This window comes from Strongylocentrotus purpuratus, unplaced genomic scaffold (genome assembly GCF_000002235.5).
Source record: "Strongylocentrotus purpuratus isolate Spur 01 unplaced genomic scaffold, Spur_5.0 spur5_scaffold_3, whole genome shotgun sequence".
NCBI lineage: Eukaryota > Metazoa > Echinodermata > Echinoidea > Camarodonta > Strongylocentrotidae > Strongylocentrotus > Strongylocentrotus purpuratus.
In genome coordinates, this window is record NW_022145609.1 from 20,578,506 (window position 1) to 20,600,120 (window position 21,615).

At 37.7% G+C, this 21,615-nt stretch overlaps 1 protein-coding gene across 5 annotated transcripts in view; it reads left to right on the forward strand.

The window, feature by feature from the left end:
* LOC763515 (AP-3 complex subunit delta-1) overlaps positions 1-20,400 on the forward strand; it is a 50,227-nt gene extending 29,827 nt beyond the window's left edge. For 3 of the 5 annotated variants that reach the window (XM_030995656.1, XM_030995659.1, XM_030995661.1), the window contains 15 exons: positions 1,132-1,277; positions 2,579-2,671; positions 3,803-4,029; positions 10,118-10,278; positions 11,132-11,211; positions 11,676-11,838; positions 12,321-12,503; positions 14,780-14,893; positions 15,580-15,720; positions 16,556-16,603; positions 17,327-17,464; positions 17,618-17,755; positions 18,378-18,463; positions 19,098-19,305; positions 19,955-20,400. In XM_030995656.1, coding sequence (XP_030851516.1) covers positions 1,132-1,277; positions 2,579-2,671; positions 3,803-4,029; positions 10,118-10,278; positions 11,132-11,211; positions 11,676-11,838; positions 12,321-12,503; positions 14,780-14,893; positions 15,580-15,720; positions 16,556-16,603; positions 17,327-17,464; positions 17,618-17,755; positions 18,378-18,463; positions 19,098-19,305; positions 19,955-20,050 — 2,022 coding nt within the window. In that variant the 3' untranslated portion in view covers positions 20,051-20,400. The remainder of the gene's footprint in view (positions 1-1,131; positions 1,278-2,578; positions 2,672-3,802; positions 4,030-10,117; positions 10,279-11,131; positions 11,212-11,675; positions 11,839-12,320; positions 12,504-14,779; positions 14,894-15,579; positions 15,721-16,555; positions 16,604-17,326; positions 17,465-17,617; positions 17,756-18,377; positions 18,464-19,097; positions 19,306-19,954) is intronic. The other 2 variants (XM_030995658.1, XM_030995660.1) reach the window with 2 other exon arrangements.
* The last annotated feature ends 1,215 nt before the right edge of the window (positions 20,401-21,615 follow it).

A 21,615-nucleotide genomic window follows, 5' to 3' on the forward strand; every position in this document is an offset into this window, starting at 1 on the left:
AAGTCCAACTTAAAGTCAATCTTAGTCTTTGGGAAACACCTCCTTGGTCTTTGGAAGTACAGTATCTATTAAGCAGTATTTCCATGCACTTCATTTGTGGTTTAATCCACTTTCAATATCATGTTCTTTTTATGCCTCCGTTACGAAGTATCCGGAGGCATTATGTTTTCGGGTTGTCTGTCCGTCCGTCCGTACGTCCGTCCGTACGTCCCGTTCTCGTGATCGCGTTATCTGAAGAACCGATTGATGGATTCCTGCCAAACTTTGGTCATGTATGTATCTTGCAGAGACGATGAACTGATTAGATTTTGGGGTCACAAGGTCAAAGGTCACAGGGCTCATTATGTATGCAAAAACAGCTCGTGATCGCGTTATCTGAAGAACCGATTGATGGATTCCTGCCAAACTTAGGTCATGTATGTATCTTGCAGAGACAATGAACTGATTATATTTTGGGGTCACGAGGTCAAAGGTCAAAGGTCACAGGGCTCATTATGTATGCTGAAACAGCTCATGATCGCGTTATCTCAAGAACCGATTGATGGATTCCTGCCAAACTTAGGTCATGTATGTTACTTGCAGAGCCGATGAACTGATTAAATTTTGGGGTCATGAGGTCAAGGTCAAAGGTCATGCGGCTCATTATGCATGCAAAAAATAGCTTGTGATCGCATTATCATTAGAACAGATTGATGGATTCCTCCCAAACTTAGATCATGTATTTATCTTGCAGAGCCAATGAACCGAGTAGATTCTTGGGTCATGAGGTCAAAGGTCAAAGGTCATGGGCTCATTATGTATGCAAAAATAGCTTGTGAACGCATTCTCATTAGAACTGACAGATGGATTACTATTTAACTCGGGACATCTTGCAGAGCCAATGAACTGAGTAGATGTTAGGGTCATGTGGTCAAAGATCAAAGGGTCATATATGTATATGAGAAATTGCTTGTAATCACGATATTCTGAGAACCTGTTAATGGATTACAATTGAACTTGAATTTGAACAATTTCTTCTGTTTTGGTTTGTAAAATTGCTCTATGACGGAGGCATCATTTCGACTGCGCGCAGTCGAAGTTCCATCTAGTTTCATCCTTATCATGCTATTTGATCCCTTATCTCCTGTCCAGGCATGCTGCATCCTGCAGCTGTTGAAATACGTCAACAAGCTCCTGGAGAAAGATGAGTGTGTGGCCACAGAGCTTGCTGATCTCTTTGTAGGGGAACTTAACCCTGTGGCGCCCAAAGCGCAGAAGAAGGTCCCCGTACCAGAAGGGTGAGTTTGACCTTGTTGGTCTCTAAATATGAATGAGGAGGTGCGATAGCTCAGTTGGTAGAGCAGTGGTCTTGTAATCCGATGAACCGGGTTCAAAACCGAGGCTATGCGCTATTGCCCTTTAGTAAGGCATTAATCCTCATTCTCGGGGAGGACCTAAAGCCGTCGGTTCTCTGGTTGCTTACTAACAAGCATTTATGTTTTCTTAGCAGTCTGGTAAAATAACCACCACTACTACTACTATAAAATCTACCATATTGATTACTTCAGATATGTACAAGGAAGAGATTTTTGTTTGTTTGTTTGTTTTGCCTGACTGTTCAGAAAGCATCTGGTTGCTTGTAAGTAAGCAACCAGGGGACTGACGGCTTTAAGGTCCGAGGGACTGGGTCATGAGAATTAATGCCTTACCAAAGGGCACAAGTGTATCGACTTGGTTTTGAACCCAGGACAATCCGGTCAAGAGACCACTTCTCTATCACTGAGCCATCGCCCCTCCCCATGGATTTATGTTTTTATGGCTAACCTGTTGTATAGGAACCTTCCTATCGAGGGAGGCGAGGATAAGCATTTCTTGAGTGTGTCAAATGTATTCGGGAAACTCCATATCTGTGCAGCGACAGAGGAAAGAGTGCAGAAGGACTCTACATTCATGTAAAAATTAAAAATTAGCATTTTTCTGTGGTTGAAGATGCAGACCAAATAACTATGTTTGTGCTGTCAGACCTGCCAACCAGTACGATTTAGTTGTATTTAGTACGATTTTTAGAAGCAAATACGACAGTACGATTTTCCTTAATAAAATACGATTTTCAAAACAATTTTTTTTTTTAATTTTTTTTTTAAAAATTAATATTTTGTGTGTGCGTCCGCCATTTTCAATGGCAAAATGTCCATTCTGTCCTGTAAAGTATCCTACAAGTATCTCACATCGGCAATTTGGGGATGATCATTGGTTCATCGAACACACCAGTCATGACAAAATCATGCATATTCAACCAGTGATCAATAAAAAAAATTCTTCCTGTAGGTAGAAACTGTAAGAGGCATTGATCCGCTTAACAATCCGTGTTTATTTTCAAGAATACAACTTTTGTCAGTAAAATACAACTTTTGGGACTAAAGAATACAGTTTTTGAACTCCAGAGGTTGGCAGGTCTGTGCTGTTGAAAATATGGACAATGTTCTTGGGAATACAGATACAGTCAAACCTGTCTAAAGCTACCGCCTTTGTAGACAGGTGGTCACTACCTCAAATTTGATTATTTGGATGCATGTTTCTATCTACTATTCTGTTAAAGACTGGACCTGGACAAGTGGATCAACGCGCCTCCATCCGACAGCTCTGATGAGGAGGTCACCATAGACACCATGTTCATCCATGATGCGCACAGGTAAGAATGGGATTTGCACACAGCCAATGTATGGTGATAAGGATGATCTTGTTAATAAAGGTATCGTTTAACAATGTTAAATCTGAGATGCATGGCCCTACATGTTATCAGTGTCTGTGATATGGTCTAATATTTAAAGGTACAATGTCCCATTTGCAGGCAAAAAAATGAAAAGGTTAAATTCCAATGGCATTTGAAAGATAATTCTAATTTAGAACTCCCCTTAAAAAAGAGGGCTTAAAAAGTGGGAAAATAACGACTATTGGTTGTCAAATCGACTTAGGAGCTATAGAGCCAATAAGTAACAGTCTTGATTTTTAGACCATTGTACCGCATGTTCGTACGTTTTATGCTGCGCAAAGATTCAATCAGTTTAATTTTGGCCATTACAAGAAGTGGGTTATTGATGTAGACAAATCCTTTACAGCTCATTTTATGTATGTTATTACCAAAGAAGAAAAAAAGCCAGTCAGTCACTCAATAGTGTCTGACAGTGAAGTCTAGCAAGTAAACGGATTTCCTTGCATAATTTGAATATTAGGACACTGTTAACGTTTAAATTTCACAGATAGGACATACATGACATATTCATGATTCCTGCAAAGTTCTACAGAATTTGAGTTTGGCTGCAAAAGGGACATAGTATCTTTAAGCCCTCAAAAAAGTAAAAATCTTTGAGTGACCGGTTTTACCATACTCATTTTCCCTAATAGACTGCAGTGTTATGAAAATCGTTAGGAAAACAAAAAATGAAATTTCGATTTCCAATCATAGATATCTTGATAATCAAACAGGCGATCGGCTTGTAAAAGTCATGGGATTCCTGACTGACTTAAGGTTTATAATCATGATTGCAGCATGAGCTAAATCCAGGTCACTTTAAGGTGATGATTTTCGTGACAATGTCACATCAAGATTGTAGTGGTGATCATCATCATGCTCGTTCACAGGTACCAACTTGACACCCAGAGTTGTATCGTAATAATTATCATGATGAAGGTAATGATGATACTGATGATGATGATGATGATGATGATGATGAAGACGACGACGACGACGACGACGACGACGATGACAGAGATTATGATTGTAACAATGACCATACCTCATCTTGTCCCCTTTCCACGCCAGGGTCAAGCACCAGAAGGAGGTGGTGTACGAGGTCCTGGATGAGGAGGAGCTTGAGAAGAGGCGGGAAGCGAGGCGGGTGGAGCAGGCCAGCAACCCCCATTACCTCAAGGATGATCGCAGCAGCAGCTCCAAGAAGAAAAAGCTCAAGGACCTCGCCGCAGAGAACGACGGTACTAACAGTATCCCGGTGGCTCAGATCGACCTCACCGTGCCTCTACACGTCCCAGGTATGAAGCTTCTTTTCTTTCCTTCTCTGGTAGTATTAAAACGAAGGTTGAGTTCTGGGAAGAGGTGTTTTTTCTGCGTACAGTGCTTGTTACTTTACCAAGACTAGGGCCAAATTTGATATCATTTTGATGATTCCAGAATCTTGTTGAATACTAAGATTCTTGGAATTAACCTGCTTGAAATGCGATGGAAACAAAAGTCAAACTACCTCTAGCGGGTGAAAGAATAATACCATTTTTAAACGTAACGTAGTTGGATAAAGATCAATTATCTGTTTAGAGCCAGATGGGCAGTGATGCATATCATTTCCGCAGGGTTAACGCCCTTCTGGCTCCAAACAGACGCAACGTTATAGAGGTGTCGTGGTCGAGTGGATACGTCGCCGGACTGTCGATCGCAAGGTCTGCGGTTCGAGTCCCGCCGCGGCACTTATGTCCTTTGGCAAGACATTGATCTACATTTGCCACACTCAACCCAGGTGATGTAAATGGGTACCTGGCAGGAATTAATTCCTTGAAATGCTGGAGCGCTGTATAAACGGCTGCTAGGCTAGAGCCAGGGTAATAATATGCCTCGGAATAGAATTATCTAGATAGATGGCGCTATAGAAATGCCTATTATTATTATTATTATATCGCTTTATTTGTTGCTTATGGCGTGAAAACCTAATTATTACCTAATGAAATAGGTATTTAAAAAAAAAAATAACATGTGGATCCAGAACTGTAGGGATGACATCACTCATCAAGTAATGAGGGCAAAATATACGGATATTGTTTTACATTTTCAATGGTTGCACATGACTCGTGGTATTGTATGATTGGTACCTTCTACTTTCTATTTAAAACTGGATGGACTATTCTCACTTTATCCATATTCAACCATACTTGCACAATCGCAACCTTCCATTGGACTTATTATCAAATGTATTTTGCCATCTTGTGTATCGTGTTCAATATTGTCCTCTCTTTGTATTTATTTCATATGTAATCTACCCAGTATCTTGCTTTTAATCTTCCTGTCCCACCAACTCTGTTTTTATTCAGTTCCGTAGTAATGTCCTTTGCACTCCTTCATTGTTACCCTATGGAATGGAATATGGCGTATATATATTTTGATTTTTTTTTTGTGAGTCTGCTCTTTAATAGCGATGGAGCACCAAGATTAATTAGGAGGAAGGTCACCAATTATTTGTTAAAGTTTGACAGTTTGAAACTTTGATTTTTATATTATTTTCAAAGACCCTGGAAAGTGTGTCCTGCAAAGGATTTACCGTAAATTTCAGTTAAGCTGTTTTGCTTCACACTAATTATGCAATGAACGCTTTTAGAAATAGAAAAGAGGCTTGAGAATGAAATGCCTTGAAAACACACACTGCCTAGCATTTCATTTTGTCTCTGTCTTTGCAAAGCAACATAACATATTAACCGAACAGGCAAAAAGCAAAGCCAGTTTGGCACTAACCCTTAAGACTGTGCAGTGGACGTTGCTACGGGCGTCAGATCCCCCCCTCTTTCATTTTCTCGCATAATCACGGTCCCCTTTCTTTCAAACTTTACTCGATTCCACTAACACACTTACACGATGTGTAGGCGTGAAAAAGGGCCGGCCTAAGCCCCCAGCATACGACGATATTCCAGGTGACTAAGTATGGTTCATAATAGCATGCTGCTCTTGCCAAAGCTCTCCCTGCTACTTCTTCTTCTCCTCCTCCCTCTCTTCCTTTCATAAATGCCTGTCTTTCGAAATAAAGGGTGCCACATAAATAGCCGCCCATAAACCTTGGCCCAAAAGACTTTATGAAAGACTTTTATTTAAAAATAATTGTTTGGATGTCACTGCTCACATCAAGTCATTAATATCATTTCCGGAGAGTGACCTTGCAAAGCTTCGTAGAATTTTGTTCTAAATGTTTTTTTTTTTTTTTAGCCTTTTAATAAAACCAAATTGATTTAGTTCTAATGATGCATACTCATCAACAAAGTAACTATCAGACTTGATTTTGGTTTTTTGAAATTCAATAATTCCAATGCGCTCTCCCAAATCATCCCTTTTTCCTGTTTATCCCAACATCTGCGCCTCTAAAACCGTGTACTATGCATTTATTGGGATCCTACAAAAAGAGTTTTGGACCTTCATGTGCATATATGCGGTATAGCTGGGTTAATGTAAGACTAAAATATAATATTTCCATTTTCTTCTTGCCCCAAAATGCCTCAATGTTATACACATATCCTCTGTCACTATATTTGATGTCTTTGCCACTGTATTCCCCTTTTTTTTTCAATTGACATTAGCCTTTAAAAATATTAAAAACTTGCTTTCAATGACAACTGCCATTAACAAAGTTGATCATAGTCAATCAAATGCAATGTCTTCAGAATATAATGATAATAATAATCTGGATTTACAGAACGCTAAATACCAAATACCATCTCTAAGCGCTATACAGATATTATGCTTATCTCAATCTTTGCAAATTGGATTTTGCAATGTTTTCTGAAACAGGGACTGTTAGCCCAATATGAAGATTGAACATAGTTGTACGCATGTGTGCCTTTCATCCTAAAACCAAAGATATTGCCAGATTGTAACCGTAGTCAAATGTTCATAATTAGACTACAAGATTATCAAATTCTTAATATAAATTTTTCAGTACAACAAACTCAACATGAACATTAAGCATGTCCTGCTCGATCTGCAAAGGATTTGGGGCACTTTCTATGGATTTGAGATAAAAAAAAATGTTGCATTTCTGTAACTCTATCATTCTGCAGACCTGGGCCCTGTCCTAAAAGATTTGCGATTGATCCAAATCAATCACAAGTTCTCTAATCAATCGCAAGTCTGCAGTCCCCCTATCTCTTATGTATATAGTTGCAATTATATCACTTGCAGGTTTAATTTAGGGCCCTGTTCCTCCACAGCTTTTCTGTTCTACCCTAGCACCTTGTCCCTTTAAATCCCTAGTTGAATATGACTCTACCCTGTTGAAGCATTGTGCTAAATCTCCATGTATGCAGTGAACATTTTATTTTTGAATTTTAACCTGCTTTTCCTTCCTCTTTTTTTGAAGTATTTGATTGTATGTGTGTTGTGCTGCTACGCTGCTTTTGTTGCTTGAAAGATCTAGCCCCTTCAACGTACGTGTAATGCTGATTCTACATTGTTTCATTTGAAGTTTTTTCCCTCGTTGAGTTGTACATGTATCAATGTTTGTTGGTTAGATCATTTGAACAACTGTTACCTGTGCTGATTTGACATTGTAAAAATGCTTTTTTTTTTAAAGAGTAGTAAATGTATATATCTGTAAGTTCTTACCTGTATGTGTTTCAGCAATTTTGTACTCCTTAGCATCAGAAGGCTGATGGACTTGGCTGAAATTAGTCTGATGTTAGAAGCAGTTATAAAACTGAAACTTAGTGTGTATGTGACCTCAACTGAAGTAGATGATTATTTTTTTTCAATTCCAGTTTTATTTAATCAGGGATTGCCTCTTCAGGTATCAAACTGCTATCAGCTAGGGCCCTTGACCACTTACAAAGGTCACTGAAATGTGCAGTTTTGCAGCAGTCACGGTTCTGACATGAGATTCAGGAGATTGTTTGTCATAGCCCTCCAGCAGAGACAAAGATTTAGAATCCACATTTGTTGTATTAAAGACACCTTACTGACTCCATCCATCCTAATCTCATTCCTTCCTTGTTTAATATCTGGATAATGCTTTCAAGATATGGAAGATGGCTTTGAACAGACTTGCCACCTCTTAGGTGGAGCTAGTAGAGACTATAAACCGTCTGTTCCTGGCTTGCCCTCTTGTATGTATTCCGCTTAATTCCTTCTGAAGAAAAAACAAATTGATTTTTTTTTTTTAGGGGATTAGTGCAAAGGGGCATGAGGATAAATGAATTTAGAGTCCTGCATGGCACTATCTACATGTATTTCTTTTAAAGAGTCATAAATCTTTCTATTGCCATCATTTTTCTGGTATAGCTATTTCTGCCTACAGTTTCATATCTATCTTGTAGTTTAGTTAGTAAAGGTTACTCCAGCAACGTTGTGTCTGGAGATTTGCTATAATTAATATTTGATACAAAAAAAAAAAACATTACATTACAAATCACATTTATATTTTCTCTGACTCTATGAAAGTTCTATTTTCTTGCAGACCTACAACTCATGCATTACATTCTGAAATATATCTGCAGATGTAAATGGTGCCACTGTTCAGAGTTTTGTTCCATACAAGATGGAAGAAAATGTTTAAAAATGAATAAAAGAATGGGATTGAATTATTGGAAATGATTTATTGCTGTCATCAGGCTGCATTCATTAATAGTTTTATCAACGGCCTTGCTACATTTCAATGCATAGTAAATAGAATCCTTTAGAATGTCTTTAGCAACCCCTTTTCCAGCATATTTTTTTCTTCTTTTTTTCTTGGGTTCTTGGTTATTCTGGCTTCTTCATTCTAGCAAATAATTAATTGCAGTTTTAAGAAATAGGAAGCAAACAATCATTTTCAACGATGCATTTTTTTTGACTGCTTAGTAATATAAAACATTGGTTATGCCATGGAACATACAATAATGTACCTGTATTCATGATTATGCACTCATGCCTTCTGGGTTATTGCATATTGAAGAGATGTCGTGAATTTGTGACCACTGACCAGCATTCTGAAAGATTTCATCAAGCTCCATCATGCTTCTTTGTGCTATGAATAATCACAAAGACTGCTCTCTTTGTAAACAGAATATTCCTGCACTTATAATTATATAAAGGTTAGGGGTCTTTCTTATAAAGAGTTGCTATTGATATCATTTACAACTATGTACATAGATAGGAGACTGCAAACTCAATCGCAATTCTTTATAGGACAGGCCCCAGATATGATCATGTACATAAATTATGTAGCAGGATTTGATAATGCCTAGTAAAACTTGTCCATGTTCACGTTGGTCAAATTAGCCCCTAATTGCATTTCAGACGAGATGTGTGCATGTTGGTGACAGAGGATTGCAAATGTGCGTTCCAGTACTAAAAATGAAGTATAGATATACTGTATAAACATTTTCGAACCTGCACGTCTTGTATGCAATTTGTTTTCATGTTTTGGTCCAGTTTGTGTGGGTTTGTTTTTGCCAAATCCAAAGTTGAATTTGTGGAAATTTGTGTGCTTCGATAATCGATTTGCTCATTGCCTTTAAAAAAAAATACTGTATGTTTGTATGTATGTACAATGTATTAGCTTTCCAGTAAAATGTAATCTGTGTCAAATATTTTAAAGATATCTACATGCTTTTACTCAATTTATCTTTGCTGCTTTATGGTGTCTTCAAATAAACTCCAATTTGTAGAATTTAGAAATTTGTTCATCATGTCAAAATATAGATCAGGATACAATGCATTTTGTTATCTTGCCTGCCACAAGCAATATATTTCTTCTCTTTTTTTATAGCACTTTGTCCATTTTCTTCTATACACCCTGTAGCTGCATAAGATGGTCAAAAACTTTATATTATTTCCTGGTAATTATTATTTATAAGATGTGCCATTACCAATACGTCTCTCTTTTCTTTTTTCTCTCCCCACATCTCTCAATTTCCTTCTTTGATTCCGTTGTCTATTTTCCTTTCCCTTTCCTGACACTTTCTATCCCATTCTTTCCTTTATCTGTCTCTCTTTCTCCTTCTCTCCATTTTGCTCTCTTTGTTTTTCTTTATATATCTCTCTCTCTCTCCCGTTCTCTGTGTCTGTCTCTGTTTCTCTCTCCCTGTATCTCTTTTTGTTTTTCTTTCTGTCACTTTCTCATTTTTACTTATCTCCAAATATCCCCTTCTCTCTGTCTGTGTCTTTCTCGCTCTCTCTCTCTCTCTCTCTCTTTCTCGTTCTCCTTTTACTTCCCCCTCTCTCTCTCTCTTTTTCTCTCCCTCTCTCTCCCTCTTTCTCTCCCATTCTTTCTCTCTCTCGTTCTCTCTCTCTCTCTCTTTCTCTCTCTCTCTCTCTCCCTCTCCCTTTCTCCCCTCTCTCCCTCTCACCCTCTCTCCCTCCTACCAACCCTCCATCCCCCATCTCTGTATTTAGGGGTTAATGTCACAGACCAGTACATGGAGCAATCTAAGCCCAGTAGCAAGAAGAAACACAGGAAGCACAAACGGGGCAAGAGAGGGCGCCATACATCCGTCTCCAGCGATGACATTCCCGTCACTCACCAAGTCGACATTGTTGGAGAAGAGATGCCAGAGGTACTGTTTATAATTTGAAATGATATCTAGGCCTTGTTTCGTAAAACTTGTTAGCAATAACAAATGCTAGAATTCTCTGACAAAGTTGCTCCCAGCCAATCAAATGCCATGATTTCAGTAGCTAAAAATATTGATTGTAAGAACAATTTTTTTAATTAAATGAAACACTTTTAATGACATATTTGATTTTTTTTTAAATTTATTTGCTTGGCCAAATATGAACTGACCAATTAGTTATGTTCAGAATTTATATTACATGATGCTAAGTTTCTTTAGCTTCAGGCAATCTTCATGGACTTCAAAATATAATTTTATATACATGAAGGTTTTGAATGGAATAGTCTTATTCTTGGTAACTTAACTTTTCTCAACTTGTGCTTCTATCACTACCTATCACTACCTTTCCATTCACTGGTATAATCTATGGTACACAGGTCCATTCACAGCTCAATCTATCCCTCCCTTTCTTGCTCTGCCCCTCTTCTCTTACATCCATGTAATGTATCTTGGTCATAAACTGACAGCTTTGAAGATAGAATGTACATGTACAGTACATTGCAGTGAATTCATTAATCAATTTCATAAAAACATGTAAAGTCAAAGAAAACTAAAAAAATATTTCTCACATATAGTGATAAGACAATAAAATGGAAACTATTAAAAGGAAATTATGAAGTGGTTGGATCATCTAAAAGTTACATAAGTAGATGATCCTACACTAAATGCAAAAACTAACACACACAACAACAAAAAGAGAGACAAAGAAATAATACAATGGTAATTATACACATAAAAAGTGTGGTTGTGAAATTCAAAACTTCTACATGTTTTTGTTTTTATTGTCTTTTGACAGGGTGCTGTGCTATCCGATCATGAAGAAGACGATAGAGCTATGGATGACCCACATAGAGCATTGGACATTGATTTAGAGAGGTAGGTTTGAAATATTATTATGACAAGTGGTGGTGGTGATGATGATGGTTGCGATGATGATGTTGATGGTGATGGTTGTAATTATGATTAGACCTAATAAAAAAGATGTTGTATTGCCCTTTAGGTGCCAGAACCTGGGTCGGTTGGTCAGATTTTTGCCCCCCTCAAAACAGCGACCATTGCCAAAAAAAGGCTAGAGCAGGAACGTCGCCCAAATCTCGCTGGTTTCTAGCAGGTGCAGTGCATGGTATATACACGTACACAAGGATTGGGTCTACTTGTTTACGCTAGCAGGATAATGCGAAGATTACATTTATTTTGATTTTGATGTTGATGTTTGAAATTTATTATAATTAACAGAGAAATTTTCATATCCTAACATTTACCTTGTGAAAATATTCCAAACTTTCCAAACTGCCACAGTAAAATAACCATTCCATTTGCATTGCTTGACCGTTTGACAGGCCACTGGATGAGAGGGACCATCTACCAGTGAGGAAGCATCGGAACGCCCCTGAGCTGACCACCACACAGGAGGAGGCAGAGGTCAGCAAACTCCAAGATAAACCAAAGAAGAAGAGGTCAAAGGAAAAGGAAACTAAGAAAACTTCCAAGGACAAGAAGAAGGTACTTTCAGACTTCTGATTGATAACAAAAAAAGTATAGATGTATAAACTTCCAAAAACAACATCAGCAACAGCCGGTAGATCTTGATCTAAGTTCGTGCCAGTGCATTGCAAAAGTAAAAGAAGGGCCCGTTTAACGGAGCTGCTGCGAAGTCGCCATTTAGAATCCATTTCAATATACACAAGAGCTATGGCGCAATACACAATAGTGTATAGATCAGAGAAAACTACAGATGATAGTATCTGTGCGGGATGGCCGAGGGGTCTAAGGCGGTGATTTTAGTCACATGAACTTTGTACGCAAGAGATCAAATCCCGTCTTCGACAGAAGTTTTTTTTTTTTTAAATCTTTTTTTTTGTTGTCAAAACCGGGGGTGCAGCCTATACGGCGCTGCGGCCTTATCGCCGGCAAATACGGTAAGTCTGTTTTTATACCTCTTTGATAATTGCTAGCATTTGAATAATCAAATCTTGCTGTTGCAGAAGAAAACCAAGTCCGCTAAAGTAGAAGAAAGTGGAGCTTCGGCAGGCCTGGATCTGATGGAAGGAGAAACCAAGGAGCCTGCAATCAATGGGAACGCAGAAGAGGCTCCTGAACCAGCCCCTGCTGCGCCCAAGGAGGTGGAGCCTGTGACGGCTCCTGCTGCTCCTGCACCTGCTCCAGCGGTAAGTTTGTTTGTTTGATTGTTTGTTTGTTTGTTTTAACTGACTGCTGAGAAAGCATGTGTATGTTTGTAATTAAAGCAACCAGGTGACTTGGTAATGAGAATTGATGCCTTATACACTAGCTTGGGTTCGAACCCGGGACCTCCGGGCGTGTGTTTCACAAAGCTTGTCATCATCAGTGACAAATGACAGTTGTTGTTATAAGCCACTGAAATCCTTGCTTCTGATTGGCTATCAGCAGATTTGTCACTGATATTTGTCATTGAAAAAAGGCTTTGTGAAACGGGTCCCAGGTCTACCACTAAGCTATCACGCCTCCACACTAACGGTTTTGAAAGTCTGTTCTTGATGTCAAGCTGATTTCATTGTATGTAAATATTATTTGGTGTATTGGATGGAAACTGTGCATGATGTTACAAAGTTGTGTTGTATTAGGTGCAAACTTTGCTGGATGTGAAGTTTAAAAGATGTCATAGTGTTTGGTGTAAACAGAGCTTGGTGTCAAATTAAAGGGATAGTTGATTTCTGTTTTCAGACCGCAAATGCCTTCAAAGTGCATGGTTATTGCTCTTATTCTTATTTATGACATTTATAGTGCCCTTTTAGAACCTAAAATTGCTATGAAGGTAAGTTTAGACCCCAAAATGTGTGAAATTTAGCCAATACGATCATACCAATTCAACTCCACTTTCAAAAAAACATGGTGACCGTTAATGAATTATTTTATTAAAAATAACAATACATGAGCCGGCTGATTGTGGATAACATAAGCAACACAAAAATGCCAACCAAAAAGCCAACATTGGCATTGGCTGAAATACGACGTAAAAGGCGTTATTTCTTTTTTTTCAACGGTTTTCAACGGTTTTTTCAAATTTTTCAAAATATCTAATATTTGTGGTGGTACACAAGTATTAGAAATCGTTATATTTCAGCCGTCTCTGAACCGATTTTGATCAAACAAAGATGATTTTTGTCATTTAAATATTATATTCTTTCAAATTTGACACTCAGTTTTTCATTATCTCACAAACAAATTATTTTGTGTAGCGCCCTCTGCAACAGAACTCAACTATCCCTTTAAGTGTAAACAGGTGTTTGATGTAAATAGTGCTCTGTAACAGTGTTGGTATTTAAGGTATAAACAGGGCATAGTGTCAGGTAAGGTGTTCCATCTTGTCCAGAAATGCATGCATGACCTACATAAGGATCTGATGTACAGCATGTTTGATATTTGACTGGTTGCTCATTAGACCACCAAAATCTTGTAAATGTGAAATTCCTTCGGATACTAATTCATCTTTTAGTCACATTCTCGACCAATCACTTTCTCCTTAATATTTGGATATGTGTGGCATTTATTGTGAATTCTGTCATTCATTGATATTTAATGACAGACTGATTTAAGGTGGTTGTTCATATTGCATCTGTGAAGAACAGAAATTAGGTTCTGCATAGAGCATGTACAATTGCTTTTAATGTTTTCTATTGAATGAATTTCCTTAGCAATTTCCTTACCAATTTCTGAAAATATGTTATTGTAATAGTAGCATGTACACAAGAAATGTTTATGCTTTTTACAGAAAGAAACACATGAAATCAAATAGTATTTACCACTTTTTATGATGCACCGTATAGTGCTGCATGTACAATTCAATGAGAATATTTCTCAGAAATGAATCTTTACATTCAAACACTGTATAAGCTGCTATTTTATCAACACCCCAAAATATTGCCACCTCATCATTCTGGAGCGCAAAAATATCAGCATAAAATTATGTGCTTGTGCCCTCTTGAATCTTGATCGCCAGCCCCATTCGCCTAGTTAAATGTTCATAATGCTGTCGCCTCCCGCCCATCGCATTCCTTCTCTCCCTGCGCGTAGATTGCCCAGATTGCATGACACATGCACGCACGCACATACATGTAATCCTCGTATCGAACAAACTTGCTTGTTTACTTATGTGTACTGAGTCTGTGTGTGTATGTGTTGGCGGAGATCAAGAAAGTTTGTGAATACATCATGCCCACCCATTAATTATGCTGTCTGCTATTCACGAAAGCAGCAACTCGCGAAAATGTCTCTTAATCTGTCATTCGCGTAAATATCTGTAAAAATATCAGCTTATACAGTAGTATGTACCTCTTTTCTTTTACACCTTGTATATTTTTGCATGCTCACTTCTACCCTGTGCATTTTATTTTGGTATACCCTGTAGTATTGCATGACTCTGTGAGATCTTTGTCTTTCTATGTCTCTCTTTCTTGTATACCAGGTGGATGATTTAAACTTCTGGTTATCCCAAGACACGCCCACACCCCAAGGCAAACCCGCACCTGTTGCCCAAACCCCTAACCCCGCCCCTACCACCAACGGCAATGTAGAAGAGGTTTGTTTCTCATCCATGTTTGACCCTTCTCAAAAGCCTTCTTTCAGTAGAAGTTATTGATATTTTTGCATGTTTTAAATTTTTCAATACTTTTATTTGATTGTGTATGCTTATATTGTTTTTTCCTGGTTGTTGATTTTGATTATGAATTGTTGAAATATTTTTTTCTCCATCCACCTTCAGTTATTTTTATTTGCATTGAAAAGAAAGTTTCTATCAATTATGTGCTGTTCAGAAAGTGAATTACAATTTAGTTTATAGTTTTTCTAAGAGCTTCGAACATGAGGGATTTAAATAATTGAAAAGGGATATAATTATCAGATCTTCTTAATAGATGGAGTTGGTTACTGTTCACAATTTTTTTTGTTTTCCATATTTTCTTAATGTCACCAAATTTATGCATATGCCTTTGTGAAGCACCTTGATACAAATTTTATCATTCACCTGAAACATATAGTTGTACCTCAATAGTCAGAATGGTGCATATGTAAGTGTTTGCTAGATAGGACAAACATTCTGGCTTGTCCTACCTAGCAACACGTAACATGAAATTTGCATTCTGACTATTGAAATACAATTATTTGTATCGGGTGAATCAAATAATTTGTATCAAGGCACCTACATGTATGTACAAATTTGGTAACGTTACAAAAATGCCTATTCTCACTAACCATCCGTATTAACAGAAGTCGTCCAAGAAACATCGCAAGGACAAGAAGGTGAAAAAGGACAAGAAGAAGAAGAAATCAGCGAGCAAGGAGAACTATGAAGCAGTAGGAGAGATAGAAGACATCTCAGAAGAACAAACACCAGATCCAGTCATTCCTGTAAGTACTGTAAACAGGTTTATTGCCGTTTGGTCTACAACCCAGCCTGTTTACCTATCATTTGGTCTAATTTCCATTTGGTCTAATCTCCAATAAGTGTACTACGGTATCCATTTGGTCTATTGCTCATTTTGACTACTAGCCATATGCTCAAATAATCTAATCATAAATGATATTAATCATCAAGTGATTATTAGGCCTTGTGGATGGTATACAAAATGGGTATTAGACAAAGTGGGAATTATACTAACTGGTTACTAGACTAATGAACAAGAGACCAAATGGATAGTAGTCTAATTGGAGATTAGACCATATGGAAATTAGACCAAATGACTATTAGCCTAAATGGTCATTAGACTAAATGATTAGAAGACGAAATGATTTTTAGACCATGTGGATAGTAGCAGGTAATAAGGGAATAGAAAAACTGGTTGTACATGTACCTTCCTATACGTGTACATGTAGCTCTTCTCACAAGATATGGATATGATCAGACTACAATCCCATTTTTGAAGAAGTTCCCAAATTGGTAACTTTCACAACTGTATGGCATGGTCATGTGATTACTCTTGCACATACCATGAAATATACCAATTGTTCTGGTCAGCTCATAACCCTTCATAAAACAAGATTAAATATGATCTGTATACACTTGTGCAATGTCCTCGTTAAAGTTTTTCCCATTTCAATTTCACATTCTGCAAAAACTGCTGCTGTGTGAATATTGATTGGGCAACTTATTTGCCTGTTAATATAAAAAATATTTTACTATTGCACAAGTTCATGCAGGAACATCACTTGATAATACAATCATTTTTCCCTTGTTTTATTTCAGGCCATGTCAAGTTATAGGCTTCTTGCCGAGAACGAGTCCCTAAAGCTGGTAAGTGAAAAAAAGAGAGATAAGACAAGACGTTGTATCATAGTGGTAGAGCTTGTAGCCCATCCCCATTTCAGATATGTGTTGAGTTAATGATACAGTGTACATGAATGTATACCAATCACATTACAACGTCTTGTGTACAGCTAGAATGTATAAAATCACCTGTAAAAGAAATTAACCTGGTATTCTACAGGTTCACAGTTAAGAATAAAAAAAGAATAATGTATATAGGGCGTGCACAGAATCCAATTGGGGTTCCAGCTCAACCTATTCTACTGCAAGCATGTGTGAATACGAATGGCTAGTTTACTATGGAGTCGCTCTTCGCTTATTGAGAGTGTATTTGAACATGCAATATCTCTTCATGGAAGAAATATCTGAAGCACAACAAATTTTTGTGATTTGTACACTTTAAATCTCCCTGATGAAACAAAATATGTTTGGCCCACCCACACTTTTCTCACTGTGGACTGCAATCTCAGTTCATTAACTTTGGCAGCAGTAAAATAAACCAAACTCTAGCAAGAACTCTTGATGTTTTTAGACTCAGTTGGTTGGTTGGTTATTTTACCCGACTGCTAAGAAAGCAAAGTGAAAGCTTGTAAGTCAACAACCATTTGATCATTACTATAAATAAAATGCTCTTTTAGTCATTTGTAAACTTGTGTACCTTTTTTGTTTTGGAAACCAAATAAACTTACGAACTTTTATTGTTGTTGACAGACATATGAGACGAGGGTGGACCCCAAGCAGAACTCCCAAGTGGTCATCTCTGTCATCTTCACCAATCTTACATCTTCACACCTCAAAGCTCTGGAGTTCCAAGTCCTTGATTCCCTCAACACCAAACTAATACGAGACGTGAGTTTTATATGGAGGCGAAAGCTGTACTGTTTTTAGATCTTTCAAGACATCAAGTTTTGACTTCTCAATTGTAAAGCATTAGTCTGTTACATATTTGAATAGATTTCAGAGAATAATTTTTGTAATGACCTTTGACCTTTGACCTCACAGGCGGGATCGCAGCATGATGGTGTGAAAGTACCGTTCCAGCTTCCCCCAGAGGCTTCCAACGAGGGCCAGTTTGCGTTCACCATCCATGCTATCACCATGCCACAGAAACTCAAAGGCACACTCACTTACATGGTCAAGGTAAACAATTATGTTTCATTTTTCACAAATAATTTTGGTGCTTGTGATACTTCTGCAACTTTCTTAATGAACAATTATTGACATTGTGTTATCAGTAAAAAAAAAAAAATTGATTCAATGTCCACATTTGTTATTATTATATTGTATACACATTAAAAAAAACTTGTTATATTTTGTATATGATATATTGCTGAAATGTATTTTAATTTGTATGTTGCAGAAGAAAATAAATTCAATTCAAAGTGATACATCACTACAGTTGCACACTCTCTACAATGGCAATGCGCTTGATCGAGGCATAATTTATTGTGACATAGCAATCTTTTGTATAAGCCAAATATTCCTTTCCATGATTTAGAGATGTGCCGTTTATTTGGTGTAAAAAATGAATGCAATGTAGGGAGTAGCCTGTTGAAGGAATGATAGAGTTGCCAAATGTATTTAATTTTCATAGTTTTCAAATTTTATAAATTTACTGATTTTTTCAACTTTTCATTGATCTCGCGTTCTCTTTGATTGAAACATTGATGTTGGAATGGTCTTCAACTTTTATTATTTCCCCTAACCTGCATATGATTTTTTGTTGATCCTCTCCTTTTTTTTGTTTTTTTGTAAATTGCAGGATGATAAAGGTTCAACAAGTGAGAAGATAGATTTCAAGGTTAATCTTCCAGTTTCTTCTTACATGCTGGCCACACCATGCAGCAGGTAAAATAACTAATCGATACTTTCAGTAAATAAATGTAGTTCATGTTTAAATTGTTCTGATTCCAGTTTTCACCTTTAACCAACACTGTACTAGGTTAGGGCCTTCCCAGCCCTCTCTTACCAATTCGAATTTTTCTGGATATGCCTGAAAAGAGGGAGATTTCATTGGAAGGTCTTATCAGTAGATATAAACTCAGAGGCAAATTGCAGCAAACTTATACATTTGTTTAAGGGATTAGGTAACTTTGCCTCAGATTCTAAAAAAAATTCAGGATTTAGCTCATGCTGCAATCATAATTATGAACCTTTAGATCATACATGTTACAAGCCGATCGCCTGTCTGATTATCAGGATATCTATGATTGGAATTAGAAATTTCAGAAATTGTTTTCCTAACGGCTTTTATAACACTACAGTTTATTGGGGGAAATGAGTTTGGTAAAACCGGTCACTCAAAGATTTTTTACTTTTTTGAGGCACTTCATGATCATTTTAAAGCACATTTTTTTAGGGCTTTAAATATTACACCATATCACAGACACTGATCACACGTTAGGCCATGCATCTCAGATTTAACATTGTTAAACGATGCCTGAATTTTGACCCCTTCAACCTGATTCCATCTGTAATACAGAGAGCATTACTCAGAGCTACTAGCCAATGGTGAGCTCTCGGCCAAGAACTCCTTTACCACACCCCCAGGGGGCGTCGACTTTGCCATCACCCTGGCCCGGGTGTGCTTCCACTCCCACATGGCGGTGGTGGAGAGGGTGGAGCGGACTGCATCACTCTTCAGCTGCTCCATGAAGGGACATCAAGTCTGTGTGCTACTCAAGACAATGGTAAGCCGGAAGGATGAATTACCTTTCATTGGCATAGTAGAGGGCTTTCATGGGCTGTCATTTCCCAAATAGCGGGCTATTTTGGAAACAAGACCAAAATTTCTTGGGATATTTTCTCATCCAAATAGCCCACTTATTGCTGCCACTGCAGGCTGCTGAAGACGCAAATTACTGTAGCTGGCTAATTAGAGATCGGGCTTGGTAAAGTATCGGGTTATTTTGCAACTTCGGTCTGATGAAGACAGGCCTTCTGAGAGACTAGGGGGTATTTCTTGATGGGACTACTCACTACAGGTTGGCTGTGTGCGAGACTTGTACACCCATTAATGGTATTTTCAAGTCTGGTGTTGGCGAATTATGACCTACTGCACATGGAAATTGAAGACCATTTCCCTTGGGGGGGGGGGGGGGGGGGGGGGAATAGTGAGCGTTTTGTAGCATTTCGACCAGCATTGAGTGCATTCATAACAGATTTTCCTTTATTTTCATCATGGACATCCCTCTTTCGACCTCAGATAAAGAAATAATTATTTCTTTGATGGTTTGATAGTACCCTTAACACAGACACAAAGATACTTCCATTGTTTTCCCAGGGTTAGAACTCCTGATTCATTGCCAATTTGGTAAACCATTCATTTTTTTCCTGCAGGATGGTGGAGGTGTTTCAGTCGACGGCAAATCCAACGATTCCAGTTTACTGTCCAACTATCTAGATGAAATCAAGGCGACCGTCTTGGAATCGTAGGAGAGAGACAGCATTGCCGAGAAATCTAATATATACACTAACAAGTCTCACTTTTTAGCGATGATACTATCACTATATTTCCAGTACTGAGCCAGGATAGCAGCATTTATTATGAACCTTGTTTTGTTGAAAATTCAATACACTAAGAATTGAAAATGTATGTCACCCGCCCTGAATGTACGATAGTAGAATCTATATTTGAATTGTTTAATGCTTTTTAGAAAGAGCAGTAAATGTATCGCTGTGAATCATTTTGAGGATGTATTGTTCATGTACTTACTGCTAACAAGCAGATCGATGAGGGATCCATCTGCCAGTATTCAAGTATATGGGCATTTTCATAGCTATTGCTGAATGCTATTTGCTGGTCACATGTTCAAATTGAAGCTTGTCCATTGGTCAAACTTTGCTGCTGCTTGTATAAGATCTTTGTGTTTCACAAAGAATTTGTGGTTTACATTCAACTGTAATATCTGAGGTAACCCTCTGTTTACATGTGGACCCCTTCAAAATCAGCTTTTAATAGCTGTTAGTGTGTTCCACCCTTTAAAGGGATCCGGTAACTTTGTCTCAGATTCTGAAACAAAATTCTGGAATTAGCTCATGATGCAATGATGATTATAAACCTTTAGGTCAGTCAGGAAACCCATGACTTTTACAAGCCGATCGCCTGTCTGATTATCAAGATATATATGATTGGAATTACAAATTTTGAAAACCGTTCGCCTGACGGTTTTCATAACACTACAGTCTATTGGGGAAAACGAGTACGGTAAAACCGGTCACTCAAAGATTTTTACTTTTTTGAGGCACTTCTTGATTATTTTGAAGCGCAATTTTTTTTAGGGCTTCAATATTACAACATATCACAGACACTGATAACACGTAGTGCCGTGTATCTCAGATTTAACATTGTTAAACGATCCCTTTAAGAGGAGAAATTAATAAATGAATGAATGAATTTTTTCTCCTAATATCCCATAATGTTATTGACTACCGGTAGTAGAATATTACATCTTGTATAAGCTTTTCATTGTGACTGCCAGATAACATTTTGTTGGTTGCTTAGTTTAAAAAAGCATACCTAAAGTGTAACCTGAATTTGTTCTTTCTAATTGGAAATTGTTCATGATCTGTACAAATGACATAGAATATAGTCTACATTTTGTCCCCCCAAAAATGGTTTACTAAAGATAGCGCTCAGGTGATAATTTAAAACCATTTTCATTTTCTTGATGTCCTTTGGCAAGACATTGATCTACATTTGCCACTCTCCACCCAGGTGTTAAAATGGGTACCCGGTAGAATGCGAAAGCTAATGTGGTTCGATTAGCAATGGCGCTTGTAAAATGGCGACTGGCTGGAATGCTCCCCAGGGAGTGGAAAATGTGCAAACATTGTGTTGCGGGTAAGTCTGAATCCGATGACCGGGGTAATAATATGTTCCGCACCTAGAAACAAAGTATTAGGCGCATTATAAATGTGAGCTATTATTATTATTATTATTAAAAAAAACAAAAAAACATCATCAGTGGTAGGTACATGCATGTAAACACTGAGTAAAT